The 19825-nt window shown below is 38.5% G+C and overlaps 1 protein-coding gene across 2 annotated transcripts in view; it reads left to right on the forward strand.

The window, feature by feature from the left end:
- sptbn1 (spectrin, beta, non-erythrocytic 1) overlaps positions 1–19825 on the forward strand; it is a 271534-nt gene that overhangs the window by 224776 nt on the left and 26933 nt on the right. For both annotated transcript variants that reach the window (XM_028820329.2, XM_028820331.2), the window contains 9 exons: positions 3957–4047; positions 4314–4460; positions 7306–7569; positions 8357–8581; positions 10544–10633; positions 14122–14397; positions 15313–15443; positions 16493–16697; positions 19253–19627. In XM_028820329.2, coding sequence (XP_028676162.1) covers positions 3957–4047; positions 4314–4460; positions 7306–7569; positions 8357–8581; positions 10544–10633; positions 14122–14397; positions 15313–15443; positions 16493–16697; positions 19253–19627 — 1804 coding nt within the window. The remainder of the gene's footprint in view (positions 1–3956; positions 4048–4313; positions 4461–7305; positions 7570–8356; positions 8582–10543; positions 10634–14121; positions 14398–15312; positions 15444–16492; positions 16698–19252; positions 19628–19825) is intronic.

Raw genomic sequence — 19825 nt, forward strand, 5'->3', positions numbered from 1 at the left:
TCCCGAGATGGGAGAATCTGCCTGCTTCACCTTTTTTGTGTTTTGACATTTACAGTTCCACTTAGTGTCTGTGGAATTTGCTATATAAATGCCAGTGCTACTGAAATAAAGCAGAAGCAAGCTTGTTGTCTGTACTGGCAGGATGAGTTTGTTTTTCTTCTCTGTTTTTTGAAGTGCTGATTATCTGTATATATACCATTCACCATATTCTGATCATGATATAAAACATATATACACATTTCCTGTGTTTTGAAATATTTAGAACAATGCAAAGTATATTGTGTAAACAATATAATTCATAAGTTTGATATGGAAAAGAGGCTACATCAGAGAAAGATGCCTCAAAACAGGAAGTAGAGGGCAAAACATCTGAACTTCAGAGAGAAAACTGAATTAGCTTGAGTATTAATGCTGACTTACTAGTAGCTATAAAGGCACCACATAGTTATCAGTCAAGAGTCTCTGGTACAAGAAGATGATGGGCTGGTGTGTTGTCTGTAGCTCAAGTTTTGTCGCTTCAGCAGCGTCCAGCTGGCTTTGTTTGGAGAAAAGGTTCAAATTGCTGAGTGAGTTCCAGTAAGACAACATTCAGATGCTCAAATAGCAGCCACGAGGTGTTGTGACTTTCCAGTTATTTTATTTGTGGAACTTTACGTTTTTGTTTTTACAAAATGTATTTTTTGTTTCATTCCTTTGTTTATGTAATGCTTAAGACATGTCATGTGACTGCGACTGACACATTTGTGACTTAAGCCGTGGTTACATTATAAATATGGCAGCGGTTCCATGTTTTGCTATTCCTCAGTTGGATAAGATTCAAAAATTGTTAGTCTACAGTTCAAGTAGGTCAAGTGGCTAGGTTTCATTTTGTTTGTTTTGAACTCCTTTTTTGTCTTTGACTTTCATTTTTGGTTTGCTCTTGTACTGTTTTCGTTTGTGTGTTTTTGTTGATTTTTTTTCAGTAGTGGCCTTTTGGTATTTTCGTACGTGGATTACTCGTTTAGCCGGATGTAATTGTTGACGATTTGGCATGATTCTGGATCTGTCGGTTTTTCGAAACTCTTGTTGGATGTGTTGTCATAGCAACACATCCAAATCCTCAAACCTGCTCGGAGCAGGTTTGTTCGATGTAAACAAGGATTAGCTCACACACTTAATCAGTGTCTGTGCATGGAATTCATTCGGGTATGGCTTCACCGTTCATGAATGAGCGACCAATTGATATCAGTGTGCAAATTATAAGAAGAGAATTTCATATAGAGAGGATTTTGCGTGATCGGCAAGATCCTTTATTGGTCCCGAAGGAAATTCTTTTCGAAAGATACCGCTTTAGCCGAGGGGGAATTTTGTACCTCAAAGATTTATTAGCACCTTATATTCGAAGTCAAACTAGGCGAAGTCGGGCTCTCACAACCACACAGACAGTATGCATTGCTTTGAGGTTTTTTGCAAGTGGCACTTTTTTTATATACTGTAGGCGATGCGGAAAATCTATCTAAAAGTGCAGTTTGCCAGGCAATTCGTAAAGTCTGTTTGGCTCTGAAATATTTCCTTCGGGTTTTCATAGTGTTTCCTGGACACCTGCGTCTGCAGACAGTAAAAGAGGCGTTTCATGCCAATGTAGGTAGGTAATACACAGGCAAAAACACCCACAGTTCCATAAAGAATCTCAGTCAGCCTAACATTCTTATTACCCAGGATTTTCAAATGTGATTGGGGCACTGGATTGTACGCAGATCCGAATAATCAGCCAGAGTCTTCATCAAATATTTGACCTTCGTCAATATCTCGTTGGTCAGACACAGGTTCTAGGGATATGACATTCCCTGCAAACTGACCCAACAAAAAAGAGGGCTATATGGAACATACCTATTGCACACATCGATGACAAATATATGCAATGACCATCCTTTACCTGAAATGAAGTGACCACTGCATCCTGCCACTGGTTCTGAGGAGGAGCTTCCCCCTGGAATGCCCTCAGAAACAGGGCGATGGGCATTTTGCTGGAGAGCCAACTCTTCTGCAGGGGTTAGGTCTGGACCGAGTGGACCTCCACCTGTTTTTTGCTTGTCTGCCATCTTATTAGCTTTAGAATTAATGTTTTTTATTATTATATGCGATTCTTTATGTCAACAATTCTTTAAATAGTTATATACCAATATTTACCAGTTTGAAGTATATTCTTGTACTTCACTTTAACCTGTTCCCATGTTCTCCTTGTGCTCACATTTGATCTGGAATTATGACATATTAAATAATAATTAATCTGATACATAGGAAATGAAACGCTGCATTCAGTAAGTTCAGTGCACACTACTTAGCATTTAATTTGCCGGCCACTTTTTGCCAGCCGTCTTTTCTGGTTTGGGCTGCTTTTGCAGTGTTACCCCTTGTGCATATTAACTCTTGAAATTCTTCATGTCCTTCGAATAAAAGGTCTTGCTCCGCTTGTGTGGAAAAAAAAAAAAATGTGCCCGTTCTTTCGTCATTTTGTTACAGCCTATCAAAGACTTGCTGATCATGTTTTCTAGACTCAATATATATGGGCTTTTCAATCAGCTCGGGTGCGCGCATTCTTTTCGGATGATTAGATCCAGCTAAACTAATCTACTACACGGCTGCATTTGAAAAAACTACTTATCCCAGATGAGTTTCACTGGCATTAACTCATCCAAGATGAGGCATCTGATCTCGGATGATTTAAGCGACATACGGAAAATTCCCCACTGGTCTTAACTATGATTCTCATCTTGCAGTATTCGCTCCCGGGTCTTTTCTTGTTACACAAAACAATCCCTGAAGACACTGTCTCGTAACAGTTCTTCACAAGGTGTTCTGTTCCAAGACCTTTTGTAAAAAAGTCAAAAGCATACTTAATTAAAAGCCTCTGTAAAAAAATCCAACCAACATCACTCCTGGTGTTGTACATTGGTTAATATTGTCTTTTACTGGTATAGAGTTCACAGTTTGAATCCTAGTGCTGAGTCACTGTATGGAGTTCATGTCTGTGTGGATTTTCTGAGCACTTGAGTTTCTAACACACTCTAAAGAAGTTTGTTTTAGGTGAATTGGTTATTCCACATTAGCTCTGTGTGAGTGCGTGTGTCCTTCAATTGACTGGTGTCCCATCCAGGGGTGTTTTTCACTTTTGGGCCTGGCTCCGCCTCTTTGTCACAGTGTTCTGGATTAAATGGGTTTGGAAAAGGGGCAGGGGATTCAAGTCATTTTGCAACGTTCATCTTTAATGCAGATGTTGAGGGCTCTTTTCATTAGAGCCTAATCACATGTTTGAAACAACTGAAAGAGCAAGGGATGGCTATATTTTGTATACATAACATTAATAAGATGAAGATTTAAAAAAATAAAGATATTGAATAGGACTCAAGCTATGATGCCACTGACTTGCAGCCAAGCATGCTGCTATCACTGTTCTACATCTGCCATTGACTGAAACTGAGATGGCCATTTCCACCTAATAAATGTGAAACCTCATGGATTGTTTTGTTCATGATTATATTTTCTGTGCTGCTGGCTTTTTCAGTGCCTCAGGGCCATGAGATTGATTAATTAGTGCTTAAGTTGTCTGCAAATAGCCAAGGGATTTTTGGTATATCTGAAACTGATTTCACTGGTGCCTCTTGGCAAAGGTTAAAGTTACAACAATAACAAAAAATGTTGTGTATTTCAACATATTAAGTGTGAGCAAATTGTTTCACAAAGCCTTATATAATGTTGCCAGAACACATCAGAATAGTATAGCACAAAATGACTCATATTCTGGCAGTTACTATCTTTGGATATACATTACAAGAGTTGTACTACAAGGATAATCTGTTTTTTTTGTTTTTTTTTCCTTTCAAGCTGCTTACTCCACGGTTAAATCAACTTGCAACTTTCTAGTATTGCATATTAAATCTGTATGACTAAAATATGGTTGTGTGTTTAAAATACAGGCACCGAAAGAACCGTGAAGCTGCAAGTGAGCTGCTTATGAAACTCAAGGATAATAGAGACTTGCAAAAATTTCTGCAAGACTGCCAAGAGGTATGCTGTCATGTGAAATTAAATTGACAAGATTAACATGTCATAGCTGAGAAGAGCAGTGTAATAGCATGCAGCCTGGTATAAACAAAGTTTAATTTACTGTACATATTCAGTAAATTTTACTTAAGGTATTTTATAAAAATATGATTGTTGATTCTTCAAAATCCTAGCAAAAGTAGACTATCCAGAATAATTAGACAGTTTACATTAAATCAACTGTCCCTCTTCCAAATTGAGAGACAATTGAACCTTTGTTGTCATTTTAGCTTTCCCTTTGGATCAACGAGAAAATGCTTACAGCACAAGATATGTCATATGATGAAGCCAGAAACCTGCACAGCAAATGGTTGAAACACCAAGCGTTCATGGCCGAATTGCAGTCTAACAAGGAATGGCTAGAGAAAATCGAAAAGGTAATGCATTAAATTTGAAAGCCATCTAGCACTGAGGTTAATGAAGAAGCACTTAGTGATAACAGAGAAATACGTTTTTTCTTGTGTGGTATTACTTAGAGAAACATTTTATTATTCACAGGCTTTATATACTGTAATAAAAACTGTATAGTGGCAAATTTAATGCAGCATCTACCTGTCAGGACTTTGAAATAAGATTTGTCTGATTTTGTGGATGACAGTAGCCAGGGATCTCCTTTCTGTATAATAACTCTTTGTAAAGTTTTACGTAGGACTTTTTTTTCTCCTTACAAAATTATAATGGAAAGCATCTGTCGCAATTTACTTACTTTGTGAAAATGATATAAACCTACATTTAAGAATGGATACAAAGGAGTTATAGTCTTTGGTTTTCTTTCATTGAATATAACAACAACAACATTTATTTATATAGCACATTTTCATGCAAATGATATAGCTCAAAGTGCTTTACATAATGAAGAAAGAGAAAAAAGACAAAATAAATAAGAAAATAGAATTAGGGAACACTGATTAACATAGAGTAAATGTAAGGTCTGATGGCCAGGGAGGACAGAAAAAACAAAAAAAACTCCAGACGGCTGGGGAAAACAAATAAAACCTGCAGGGGTTCTGTTGTGTCTTACAACATTCCACCTTATATAAAATTGAGAAACACTGTATCATAACCACCAATCAGTCTACATGTGTTTTGTGGACTTGGAAAAGGCATTCGACCGTGTCCCTCGGGGAATCCTGTGGGAGGCACTCCGAGAGTATGGAGTACCGGCCCCCTTGATAAAGGCTGTTCGGTCCCTGTACGATCGTTGCCAGAGCCTGGTCCGCATTGCTGGCAGTAAGTCGAACCCGTTTCCAGTGAGAGTTGGACTCCGCCAGGGCTGCCCTTTGTCACCGATTCTGTTCATAACTTTTATGGACAGAATTTCTAGGCGCAGCCAGGGCGTTGAGGGGGTCCGGTTTGGTGGGCTCAGGATTGGGTCACTGCTTTTTGCAGATGATGTTGTCCTGTTTGCTTCATCAGGCCGTGATCTTCAGCTCTCTCTGGATCGGTTCGCAGCTGAGTGTGAAGCGGCTGGGATGAGAATCAGCACCTCCAATTCCGAGACCATGGTCCTCAGCCGGAAAAGGGTGGAGTGCCCTCTCAGGGTTGGTAGCGAGATCCTGCCCCAAGTGGAGGAGTTCAAGTATCTCGGGGTCTTGTTCACGAGTGAGGGAAGAATGGAGCGTGAGATCGACAGGCGGATCGGTGCGGCATCCGCAGTAATGCGGGCGTTGCATCGGTCTGTCGTGGTGAAAAAGGAGCTGAGCCGCAAGGCGAAGCTCTCAATTTACCAGTCGATCTATGTTCCTACCCTCACCTATGGTCATGAGCTATGGGTAGTGACCGAAAGAACGAGATCGCGAATACAAGCTGCTGAAATGAGTTTCCTCCGCAGGGTGTCTGGGCTTTCCCTTAAAGATAGGGTGAGAAGCTCAGTCATCCGGGAGGGGCTCAGAGTAGAGCCACTGCTCCTCCGCATTGAGAGGAGTCAGATGAGGTGGCTCGGGCATCTGATCAGGATGCCTTCTGGACGCCTCCCTGGTGAGGTGTTCCGGGCACGTCTAACCGGGAGGAGGCCCCGGGGAAGACCCAGGACACGTTGGAGGGACTATGTCTCTCGACTGGCCTGGGAACGCCTTGGGATTCTCCCGGAAGAGCTAGAAGAAGTGGCCGGGGAGAGGGAAGTCTGGGCATCTCTGCTCAAGCTGCTACCCCCGCGACCCGACCTCGGATAAGCGGGAGACAATGGATGGATGGATGGATGGTATCATAACCGCTTTCCATGTTTTTCTTTTTATTTACTTGTTGTATTACCAAGGAAACATATCAATGCACATACACAAACATAATGGTTAACAGTATACATACACCACAAAAAAGTAGATCCACTAACACAATATCCATAACAGGTTCCAAGGCCATGAGACCACCCAGCCCCCTCTAGACATTCTACCTAACATAAATGACCTCAATCAGTCCTCCTGGTATTCAGGGTTCACATGGAAGAACTTGATGATGATGGTCATGTGGACTTCTGGCCTTTAATCCATCAATGCAGGGACAGCACGGTGCTTTGATCAGGTGGTGGTGGTGCAGATTGTTATTATGGGTATCCATTTAATTTAATAAACCTTAATGTCTACTATTTGAATTTGACTAATGTTTACTACAGTATTAGTTCCGTATGTCTTTTTCAAACGTCTGTTGTCATGTATGTATTTGTAGAGCATGTAAATAAGTGATTACCTCAACAAAGAACACAATATGATGTGTCTCTTTTTCTACAAATTGTGACACTGGGGTGTATTGTTGTTCATTTGTTTTATTTCACATACATGAGACAATTTTCATAAATCTAAATGTTCATTGGGATACTAACACTGAATTGAAGAAAACAGTTAAATGTTTTTAAACATTTTAAATAAAAGGCTGTTTTTCCTGTCATTGCAAAACTATAGTTCATTACACATTGTTTTTCACCATCTTTTTAAGTTCAAAATTTGAAATATGTTTTTATTTGAGGAACAAAACATAATCTGTGTATTCTGATAATGAGGTTATGATTGCTGGATATGATACTGGGTTCTTGCTTTTATAAAATGCAATGGTTCGAAGTACAATTGTTTCTTCTTAAGCAAATGTCAAGCGGGAAGAGTGAAAGTGTGTGCAGAATGGCAAAAATGAGAAAGTGAGCAATTGTGACAAAGCGACTTACTAGTTATTGCTACTGCTCTCCTCATTTTAGCAGTTGATTAGATATTTTTTAACCGTACTCTGTCTTTGTAGGATGGAATGCAGCTTGTCTCAGAAAAGCCGGAGACTGAAGTCATCGTAAAGGAAAAGCTGTCAGCACTCCGAAAAATGTGGGATGACTTGGAATCCACGACTCAAACCAAGGCCCAATGTCTCTTTGACGCCAACAAAGCTGAGCTGTTCACTCAGAGCTGTGCAGACCTTGATAAGTGGTTGGAAGGCTTAGAGGGACAGATTCAGTCTGATGATTATGGAAAGGACTTGACCAGTGTGAACATCCTATTGAAAAAACAGCAGGTGAGATTTTTTCGTTGCATAGAGCAGTGATATGAAGGATAAGGAACAGTAAATTGAGAATGCCAATCATTGTAAGTCTCTTGCATTTTGGATATCATTTTGTTGTCCAGCATCAATCACCAACCCCAAGGGTTTGAACAAACTGAAAGGCATTGAAGTTTAAAGGCATTGAAGTTTTTTCTCTTAACATTACTGGAAAAAAGACAATAGGGAGGCATGCTGTTTTAGATATATCTCCTTGTATCACCCAGTATGTTCTTTATGCTAACACTATAAACAGAATAGTGGTGTTACATATTATAGCATTTATCTCAACTATATATATACACAGCACAAGTTAGCATTTGTTATTTTGTACACTAGATGGCACTGTTGTTTAACACTCACCATATCCAGCCTAAATTCTCAGTAGATGCTGATATCATAGCATGTGCAGACAAACAGCATCAGAATATGCCTGCCTTTTTACAAGGTTCATATCTGATAATGTATATGCATTGATGTGAAGGCTATTAAATCAAAACATTTACACTGCAATGGTGCAGCCAGCTCAAACTGAAATGAGGACCTTTAAGCAACATGAGGTGTCAAATCTGAAAGCCAAAAAGGGAACAGCTCCACTGCTGTGTAACTGAGTAGTTATATAAGAGCAGCCTTCTGTACGTTATGAAAGCTGATTCCTTCAGATCTAAGTGAAGCAATATTATTCTGTCTTTTCTGTGTAACCTTTTTTAACCCTTTCTGGTAAATTCTAATACCTCCTTTTTTTTTTTTAATTGACTATCAGATGTTGGAGAATCAAGTAGAGGTGCGTAAAAAGGAAGTAGAAGAGCTCCAAAGCCAAGCTCAAGCCCTTAGACAGGAGGGAAAAGGCACAGATGAGGTGGACGGCAGAAGGCAAGTGGTGGAACAAAAGTTTGGCGAGATGCTAGATCCTCTTCAGAAAAGAAAGCAAAACCTCATGGCTTCTAGAGAGATTCACCAGTTCAACAGGGATGTGGAAGATGAGATTGTGAGTATCACCCTTGAAGAACACAACTTTCCTAGAACCCAATTATTTGATTTAAGTTTATATGCGCTCGACACCCAATACAAACTACTCAAATCAGGAGCCACCCAAAGAGGAAGTTACAGGCATGGCAACCTCCTCTCATTTTAATGAAACTTCCAAACCTGCAAATGTATGGCTTTATTACTGTTTTTACATAGAACCTGTAAAAAGTACATTTATTTTGTAAAGAATATTTTTCTGGTTGTCATTTGCCAAGAGCCTTTTATTAAAGGCTTCTAAGGTCTTCTTTATGCTCGCCTGTTTTGTTTGCCTTAATGGTAGTAAGTGGCAACTGCTCAGAGAATATCATTAAAGTGTTAAACATGGCTATTTTCATTTGATGGTCTACTGGTGTTTTTTGTGTATTTGTGATGACTAAACTGCAGCCATTGGTACTTGCAGTCACTGACACCAGTTTTCATTATTCAAAGTTAGGACTGACAAATTATGCACAGTGTACCAGGTGTAACATTAAACTGAGGAAGTATGCAGGTTACAGATACTGATGACATTGTTTAGGCCTTGCAGTATTAACTCTCAAAATAGAAATGATGCTTTAAGTGTGAGTGTTTGAATGAAATAAAACAGTGGAACTTAGAATGCGATTATATACCATACTGATAAAAAAAAAAAAGTCAATATTGTGTTAACTGCTCTGTTCTATAAAATGATACAGGATTAGAAAAGGCTGCTACCTCACAGAGTCGTGGGATCCACGTGGGCTTTTCACCTTCTAAACATGTCTGCAAGTGCTTTCATTCCAGTGCTCTGGTTTTTCTTCCACTGTGTATTCCAAGGACATTTTATGTTAACTGACAACTCTAAACTGGCCTGGTGGGTCTGAACGTTTGTGCTGTGATGAGTTGACAACCTGCTCAGGACTGGTTCCTGTATTGTACCTAGTGCTGCTTAGGTAGGCTTAGTGACCCAGAACTGATGAAGTAGTTTAGAAAATGTATGCCAGGAATCACTCTTGACAATTTTTTCTTTTTCATGAGCTTTGTCTTTTCATACGTTTTTGACTATAGGTACAATTTCAGCAAAGGCTTTTAGGACGTGGGTGGCAGGCATAGCACAGTAATTGATCCCTCATAGTCCTTGAACCCTTATTCATCCCCTTTCTGACAATGTTTATTTTGAACAGTCATCGCCTAAATGTAACAAAACCCACCTTGTGCATTGTAGAGAGCAGACCACCAAGTTCATGTAGGGCTCTGGGACCACAGCTTATAGACATACTGCTGGGTTGTATTAGTGTGAGGGAGTGTGTCCCACACAGTGTTGCTTCATGCTTTGCACTCAGTGGTGGCAAGATAAGATAGGCACTGGCTCTCCGTGACCTTATGCAATAGTACTTCTCAGTACACAAATGTGGCACTTGGTGCCACTGCCGACCTGCCAAGTTGTTTTGCCTGCCTAAGGTAAACTGATCTCTGATGGAGGATCGCAGGAATCATCGGGTAGAGGAGTTCTTTCATCGGATTGGCTGGCCCAGCGCTGACTCAGCAGTGGAATGGCCAATAGGGGGAGGCAGCTTGATGGCCGAGGTCTCCAGGACTCTGCACAAATCCAAATCCTATTATGTTGTATCATTACTGTTGAATTTTGCTTTGTACTTGTAATATTTCTATTGCACTATTATATTGTATTGAGGATTACTTGTATTTTGTTCTGTGTATTGTATTGTATTTACCCCCTTTATTTTTTTTGACACCCACTGCACGTCCAACCTACCTGGAAAGGTGTCTCTCTTTATACTTCCTTTCCCAAGGTTTCTTCAGTTTTTTTTTTCTCTTCAAGGGTTTTCTTGGGAGTTTTTTTTTTTGTCGTCTTAGAGAGTAAAGGCAGGGCCTATTAAAGCCCACTGTGGCACTTCATGTGTGATTTTGGGCTATACAAAAATAAATTGTTTTTCTTTTTCAGTTGTGGGTTGAAGAAAGAATGGCAGTTGCAACATCTACAGATCATGGTCACAACTTGCAAACTGTACAGCTACTAATCAAGAAAAACCAGGTAAAATATTATAAATATTACTACTTGATAGAATGTGACTGTTGCACCTTTTTGTAAACACAGACAAATGTGTTGGTACCCTTCCACTAAGAAAGAACTACGAAATAACTTAAAGCAGACAAAAGTAATTAGCACCCATCACTGTTTATTGTGTATTTAACAAAAATCAGTCTTTGCTTTGCTTTAGAGTTTTGTTCCAACAGAATATTTCAAATAATAACACAAATGAAAATGACATAAACAAAAATAATGGGACCCTTAAACTAATACTTTGTTGCACATCTGTTAGAGTCAATCACTGCAAACAAGTGATTCCTGGAGCTCTCTATGAGACGTCTGTACCTATCAGCAGGTAGTTTGGCCCACACTTCCTGAGCAAACTGCTCCAACTGTGTCAGGTTTGAAGGGGTCTTCTCCTGACTGCATATTTCAGTTTTGTCCATAGAAGTTTCACAGGATTCAAATCTGGGCTTATAGAAGGCCACTCCAGAATAGTCAGATGTTTTGTTTTTAGCAATTCCTGGGTGCTTTTTAGCTGTGTGTTTTTGGGTCATTATCGTGTTGGAGGATCCATTACTTGTGACTGACACAGATCTTTCTGACATTGGGCAGTTACTTTTCACTCAAGAATGTATTGATGGTCTTGAGATTTCATTGTTCCCTTTACAGACTCGAGGCCCAGACACAGCAAAGCAGCTCCAAAACATAACCAAGTCTTCTTTATGTTTCACAGGAAGTAATGCTTCGTTTTTTTCTGTGGATATAATAGCTGATGTGACTTGCCAAAAAGCGCAGGTTTTGTCATATCAGTCCAATGGACATTCTCCCAGAAGTACTGTGGGTTGTCAGTATGCATTTTAGCAAATTCCAGGCTTGCATTTTTAGGTTTTCAACAGTGGAGTCTTGGGTCTTCTTCCATTGAGCCCACTGTCACTCTAAAAGCAACAGGATGGTGTGATTGAATCTCTTGGAAAGGTGTTATTAGCTTTTTGACACCATATTTAATATCTTTCTGCCCTTTCTAGGGTAGTTTTTCCTCTTGCAGCCACTTTCAGGGAAGTTGGCTACAGTCCCATGGACCTTAAACTTCTTAATATTTGCAGCAACATCACACTGCTTGAAGATGACCTTTATAGCATTTCCTTTTAACATGCTTGTGTATAATTTTCTTTCTGATCTTCTCAGACAACTCTCTGCTTTGCTTTCCCTGGTCCATGTTCAGAGTTGGACACATGAATGTACCAAACCACAGAGTGACTACTTTTTTTTCTCCATTTACCTAGGATGAATGACTGATTACATGATTGGAGACGTGTGATACTAAGTAAAGAATACAGTTAGTTTGAAAAATCACTCTAATACAATTATTTATGATCTTTTCTAGTAGTACCAACTAGGGTGTTGTACCATGTTATGCCCCTTCTGATTACGTCTTGCCTGAAGAAGGGGGCCTGAATTGCCTTGAAAGCTTGCATATTGTAGTCTTTTTAGTTAGCCAATAAAAGGTGTCATTGTGCTTGCGTTCTCACTAGAGGTACCAACAAATACATCTAAGCCATTTTAGAATATCTTTGTAGAATCAGCAGTACTTGACCTCTTTTCACACTTGCTTTGCTTTACTCAATAACATATCAAGGGCATGCAGGTGCACCTGGGACAACTGCTTCTCATTTAATCACATTTCAGGAAGCACACAACACTTTTTCAATGAGCTGTAAGGGTACCAACAAAGGTGTCCATTTATGTAACTTTGAGATTGCTATGTATAAGTTGCTTTTTACATGCACTATACTCAACACAAACTATGTAGTGTCATCCTTTACCAGTTTGTTTTGTGCTTAGTATATTTTTTTGTATTTAGCAACAATCAGAAAGGCCATGGCCGCATCACAGTTTTCTGGAAATTGTCAATTTTGTGTTTTGTTGCTGCACAACTTCAAAACCATTGACAACATATGTTATTGTTTTCAAAAGCTATAAAATAAATCTTGAATTACTTAAAATAATGTACAGCTTGCTGATTTGGCCCACATTTTTCTTTAAAAGTAGGTAATGTTTTAAATATGGTTGACATGCGAAGTCTGCATTGACACACTACCTGATTAATTTATATATGACTAGGGGGGCTCTGCCCCCTACTTGCTTCGCTCGCCACTTTCCGGCTCTGCCGCTCGCGTATGGAGAAGCAGATGTACAATTTAAAAAGATTATTTTCATGGGAATTGTTACATATGCATAAAATACCTAACAATTTTACATTACAGTGATTAATTAACCATAGTAAAAAATAGTAAAGCAGCATAAATTGAAAGAATGTTATGAATTATGTTTCATGTTGCGTTAGAGGTATTTGTTGCGTTATACGATTTTGTTCTGTTTGGCTTTGAAATTAACACACAAATAATTTTTAAACTTACACTTTTACTGTATTTGGAATTAACTCTTCGTCAGTATCGCTTTGAATTTTGATTCCATGTTTGGAGTTGCATCATGACAACGCAACGTATAACTGCCCATGAGCGAATATCGTTGCTTTCTCTCTAATAAATAAACCAACTTTTCCAGATGTTTGTCCCTGTGATTTGTTAATTGTTATAGCAAAGCTATTCTAATGGGAAATTGTAAACGTTTTAATACGAATGGCATATCAAGATCTCCTTTGGTGTCTGTTATCCGCTGAAGATGTACTACATTACCTTTCTTGTCGCCTGTTAAAATTTTACGTCAGAATTGTTTGACCAACTTTGAGTACAGCTAATCTTGTTCTATTGCATAGCCCATCACTCATATATAAATTACGCAGCAATACTACGATGCATCCTTCTTTCAACAGTAATTCCACTGGTGGAAGACTGGATGGTGTTAACGGTTGTAGATATTCTATGGGATATTGTAAGTTGATGTTTTCATCTTCCGCAAGATCACCACCAACTGTTTCAGCCTTGTAACTGATCGACAATTTTCGCGTTAATTCGTTTGACTTCATTGTTTCTCGGTGCTAGGATTGCCCGTGTACTCATTTCTTCTGTTAATAACCCTTCGGGATGAAATTCTTCATTAAGATTTGGACATGATGGAAGTCTTTTTTTTTTATTGGGAACTTAAAGTGAGGAAAACATAAAAATTTATAAGAGCTAAGAACACAGGAACTGTCTGACAAAAACATTCATACGAATGAGAGGTGAGAGAACTGTGGTTGTGGGCCGTTAACTGTAAATGGTTGAGAGGAGGGTGGGACTTGAAAAAATCTCTTGGCAATAGTCTCGTCTCGAAGGATTGAAAAAATCTCTTTGAAATAGTCTCGTCTCAAGATTTTCTTTTATAATAGAGAGTTATATATGCACACATTCCCTTCTGCACAATTATCTGTTTATGTCGATTAATTTTTTTGGCAGATTTTAAATTAGGTGGTGAATTCTGTAACTCTTTAGTCGTGTACAGTTTTTATTGGGATTGGGTTTCATCTCAATTTGAAATTGTCTTTGTAGACCCTTCAGAAAGAAATTCAAGGACACCAGCCACGTATCGATGACATCTTTGAGAGAAGCCAAAACATCTTAAATGATAACCCCAATACTGAAGCCATTCAACAAAGGCTAGCCGATCTGCAACAGCTTTGGGACCTTATGATTGAAGAGACTGCAAAAAGACACAATCGATTGGAGGAGTCCCATAAAGCTCAGCAATACTACTTTGATGCTGCAGAGGCTGAAGCATGGATGAGTGAGCAGGAGCTGTACATGATGTCAGAAGAGAAGGCCAAGGTTTGTGCTGATAAAATATGATGATTTAAGAAGAGTGGTCTCATCTTATTTGCATGGTGTAAATATAAGAAAAGAGAAGTACTGTATACGTTAAAAAAAACAAAGATCAGAAAAATATTATTGTCTAGAAACCAAAATGGGCCACATGTACAAAGTTTTGTTATTTTATTGTGGGAATATTGTGTTAATCCTAGTTTATATGTTACGTATACCTAAACCTTAATGTTACTTTCTTACCAGCTTTGGATGAATGTGTCATCAGTTACTCGAACACCTGACAGGAGATTTAGACCGCTTATTTTTATACTATGGCTCCTTGTGTTGCATGATCCTGCTTCCTTCTTCCCTGCATTTTTCCTCAACTACCGTGTATGTCATTCCCTCATACATATTTCTGACCGCCATCCTTCAGAGTGTTACAGATACTTAATCTAAGCCAGAGTTCACCAGAGTAGCTACAGATTTTCAAAGCAAGCAATTTGTTTATTATGCAGGGCTCCATTTACCTTTCAACTTCCTTTATTTCATTCCTCATTACTTGTAAGTCTGGGACATTTTGATAATAGAACATTTCCTGGATTGATTCTGTAGAACCAGCATAGATATAAATTACATTTTAAAGCTCAGTAGATGCTAAAAATTTGATATTTGGGAGGAATAAGCCTATAGCAGACCCAAGCCAAACTAACTAGTGCAGTATGCATGAATTTTGTTTTATTTCTCACCCTCATATTAATGATGAAGAGCTCAAGCTGTTACACTGTGGCTAGTTTACCTTATCAGGTTACTTTATAAAAGCAGGAGAATAAATTTTCCTGATCTTCAAATATGCATAGTATACAAGCCACGTTTTACGTACTTCTACAGTTGTTCAATTTATTGCTTTATTTTATTTGCTCTTAATTGCTGATTTAGGATGAGCAAAGTGCTGTAGCCATGCTGAAGAAACACCAGATATTAGAGCAAGCAGTGGAAGATTATGCAGAAACAGTACATCAACTTTCAAAAACAAGTCGGGCACTAGTGGCAGCTGGACATCCCGAGAGGTCAGTGTTTTCTTAAAACATTGTTGTTTTTGGTGATAGTCTTACAGGTGTGTGTGTATTTGTGTTTTTTCCTTTTGTTATTTAATATCTCAAAACTATTAGAAACTATTAGAAACACTTTTAAGGTGGAATTAACTCCAATAGTTAATTTTTTCTCTTTAATTTTAGTTTATACTAACTCAGAAAAATAAAATCTTTGCTCAAGTGGGTTTACTGATGGTTTTGGGTTAGTATGATAGTGCAGGGCAGCATGGTGGCACAGTGGGTAGCGCTGCTGCCTCGCAGTTGGGAGACCTGGGGACCTGGGTTCACTTCCCGGGTCCTCCCTGCGTAGAGTTTGCATGTTCTCCCCGTGTCTGCGTGGGTTTCCTCTGGGCGCTCCGGTTTCCTCCCACAGGTTAGGTGGATTGGCGATTCTAAATTGGCCCTAGTGTGTGCTTGGTGTGTGGGTGTGTTTGTGTGTGTCCTGTGCTGGGTTGTCACCCTGCCCGGGATTGGTTCCTGCCTTGTGCCCTGTGTTGGCTGAGATTGGCTCCAGCAGACCCTCGTGACCCTGTGTTCGGATTCAGCGGGTTGGATAATGGATGGATGGATGATAGTGCAGGGGGTAGAGCTGCTGCTTAATGAATCCATTGTCTAGGGCTGTCCATATAGACTTTGTACATTCTCCCTGTGTTGGTGTGTGGTTTACCTCTAGATACACTCTTGATTCATGCTCAGATCTCCTAAGATGTGCAGTTAGGATAACCGACAAATCCAAATTGGCCAGAATGAGTGTGTGTGGGTGTGTGTGATTAGGGTCTACAATGGACTAGTGCTCTGACTAGAGCAGTTTTCTGCCTTTTACCAAGTGCTGCCCAGGATAGGCGCCGCCCTTCTTTGATCCTTAATTGGATTAAATAGGTTTAAGAATATTATATAATGATGATGTTTTTGATTTGTTTAACTGTATTGCATTCTGTTACATATGTTCCTCTGGCTGCCATTTTATTTATATATTTATTTATTGTTAGTGAATGAGTCTGAGTATCTTATTTGTGCTGTTTTAGTGAGCGCATCAGTATGAGGCAGTCTCAGGTTGACAAGCTGTATGCTGGATTGAAAGACTTGTCAGAAGAAAGAAGGGGGAAACTAGATGAACGTTGCCGCTTGTTTCAGTTGAACCGAGAAGTGGATGACCTAGAGCAATGGATCGCAGAAAGGGAAGTAGTGGCAGGCTCTCATGAGCTTGGTCAAGACTATGAACATGTTACGGTAGGCATTTTTTAATTTTATGGTGCATAATTCTTTCCTAGCAGTTGTTTTTATATTTTTTAACAGGTATTCTTACAGGGATTTCACAATTTATATCCCTAAACACAAAAACAAAAAAAATCTGTAGGAAGAAAATGTGTGTTTTCAGTATAATGTGAGTTAACGTTGTATATTTATAACTTCTGTTTGGCCAATGAGGTAATGTTTTTTAAAATTGCTTTCACTCCGCTTGGGCATATAACTACCACGGTACAAGTAATAATGCTCAGTGATCTTTAGCAGCACTAGTAGTATTTAACAAAAGTGCAGATACAAACGAGAGGTTCACCAGTTTTTATGGCCTATCTCCTACTATTGTTTTACTTGTTAAATAAATAACTATTTAAAAATGGTAAGAGATGCACAGCACCCCACAATTACATTTTTCACATGACATGCAGCAGCTTATTGAATTTGTAAAGTAATAAAATGCAGATATCAAGCTTTTAAATTTGTACTGTACCCGTACATCACTAAGACTTTACCCACCTTTAAAAATTGCCTTCAGCTTTGATTTTGTTTTGTATTTAAATTGTTATTACTGAGAAGTAAGGCACAAGACCTTATCTGGTAAAGATGAAAATAAACATGATGTGTGACTGGTGAACTTACACACGTGTCTCCTGTGCCATCAGCAATAAAATCAAATTATATACAGTACATGTTGGGTATTATTAACAGTTTGTTATACAAAGATCTACACTCACTTTTGGGATTAAGAAATAACTCTCCTCTTCACTGCATGTCTGTCACTGGATCATTTGTATCATCTTGTACATGCACAACTGCACGCTCACTTCTTACATGAGAGAGGAGTTGAGAATGGGGCTGTTTGAAAATGAACTGTGTCTGTGTATGTTAAAGGGGGTGGAGATCATCAGAATGAATCAAATTGCAATTAAACAGATCAGAGTTTGGAAAATGTCTCTTAACAAGCCGCTTTTCACAGTCTTGTGCTCCCTTAAACACTCAACCTATGAAATACAAGCAGTGAGCATCAGAACATGCAAGGAAGCTTCATTATTGGTCTTGTAAAATCAGCAAACTATCTGTCCTTGATAAATTGATTGCTGTTAGCATTTCAAGAGCAAAGCGCATTCTGTACTGATCTCTGGCCAGTTCATCGACGTATCACTAATTATTATGCATCCATCTGTATGTGTCTAAGGCTTACTAACAAATTAGTGAGGCCACTGACATAATTTTTTTCTGTTTTTTTACTTTCTTGTGCACGATGTATAGGGAAGCATTGTAACCGTCCAAAAATTTGATTTCGAGATTTTGATAAATCATGACATTTTAAACCTCCCCGAGTCCGAAAATACCATTTTTGGAATTATGTTTGTGCGTGCGTGCATGTGTGTAAATGATAACTTGAGTACGCTTTCACTTAGGTCAACCAAATTTTGCATACAAGTATTAGGTACAAAGCGTAGGTTTCTTTCATCTTTTGAGCTATTTCCGCTAACCGGAAGTGGTAGTTTACTTGAAATGTTTCCCCAAACATATTCAAAATTTGATAATTTCACATCATATTATGGTAAAGCACCGCATTCAAAGTATTTAAAATTTGATAATTTCACATCATATTATGGTAAAGCACCGCATTCAAAGTATTTTTGTCTCTTTTCATTTTTTCGAAAAATGACCAGTTTGAAATAATTGCAATTTTCTGTGACGTTCAAATGGTAACACATACACATTTGAGAACGTTTTTGCTTTACGTAAACTTAATTTTGTGTACAAGTATTACATGACACACATTATTAAAGTCTCTTGCAACTTTTGACCCACTTTTGTTTACTGAAATTGGTAATTGACCTGAATTGTTTGCCTATATAAAAAATTATAATGGCAAGTTTTTTATTCATGCAGCTGCAGAGTCCGATTTATTCAACTTTACTTTTATAATAACTGTTCAATATATTAATTAATTTGATTTGATTTGTTGTTGATGGTTCTTTAATACACAAAATATAAAAATATAATCATTGTCTTGCGGTTTACTCCTCAAATATTCATCCCTATATCTGAGTATTCAAGAAAGTCTAAGGGAGACCACTCCTGATTTTTTTTTTTTATTTATATATGATGCATAAATAAAGAATATGTACGCAAATCAATGGGCTATGATTATGTTGACACTTTTACAAGTACATAACTTTGTAGATATCTTTGTGTGTTTGTTAAATGCTCAAAAATGAATGATTTAAATGGCTTAACATGATTTTGCAAGAAAGTTGGGTGCAAACTTAAGAATGCCTACATAAGATAATGTTTTTTGTTATTTATTTAATTTAAAATGCATTGCTGTAAAAATAAGATGAGAGTATTGAGTAGCTTTATTTGCTCAGGAAACTCATTTTTAAAAGATCTTGTGAGCAAAAACTGTGCCTGAATAAGTTTGTTCTGTTCCATTACAACATAGTAACAGTTGTGTACGGAGTATCACAGGTGTATCTTGTAAATCTTCTGATTTAGGACAACTTTCTTAGCATCTTGTCATTGATTTTCAGATGCTGCAGGAGCGCTTTAGGGAGTTTGCTCGTGACACTGGCAACATTGGACAGGAAAGAGTGGATGCAGTCAATCATATGGCTGATGAGCTCATCAACTCCGGACATTCAGATGCTGCTACTATTGCGGAGTGGAAGGATGGTCTTAATGAGGCATGGGCAGACCTTCTAGAGCTAATTGACACCAGGACTCAAATCCTGGCAGCCTCCTATGAACTGCACAAATTCTATCATGATGCAAAGGAGATCCTTGGACGCATACTGGATAAACACAAGAAACTCCCAGAGGAGCTAGGCAGGGACCAAAATACAGTTGAAGCACTTCAGAGAATGCATACAGCCTTTGAGCATGATATCCAAGCGTTAGGGACACAGGTATGTAAGATCAATATTTATCTAAAAATTGCAACATATGTTTATTATTGGCATTAATAGTTTTCAGAACCTATAAAGCTTGTCTAAAATGTCCACCATTCTTTCAAGTGCTTCTGAAGTACTGCAAACTGGTTAATTATGAACCATTTTAATCTCAGGATGAGAAATTGTTTCAGATTTACTAGCTTACATTAGTCC

This window comes from Erpetoichthys calabaricus, chromosome 15, assembly GCF_900747795.2.
Source record: "Erpetoichthys calabaricus chromosome 15, fErpCal1.3, whole genome shotgun sequence".
Classification (NCBI taxonomy): Eukaryota; Metazoa; Chordata; class Cladistia; order Polypteriformes; family Polypteridae; genus Erpetoichthys; species Erpetoichthys calabaricus.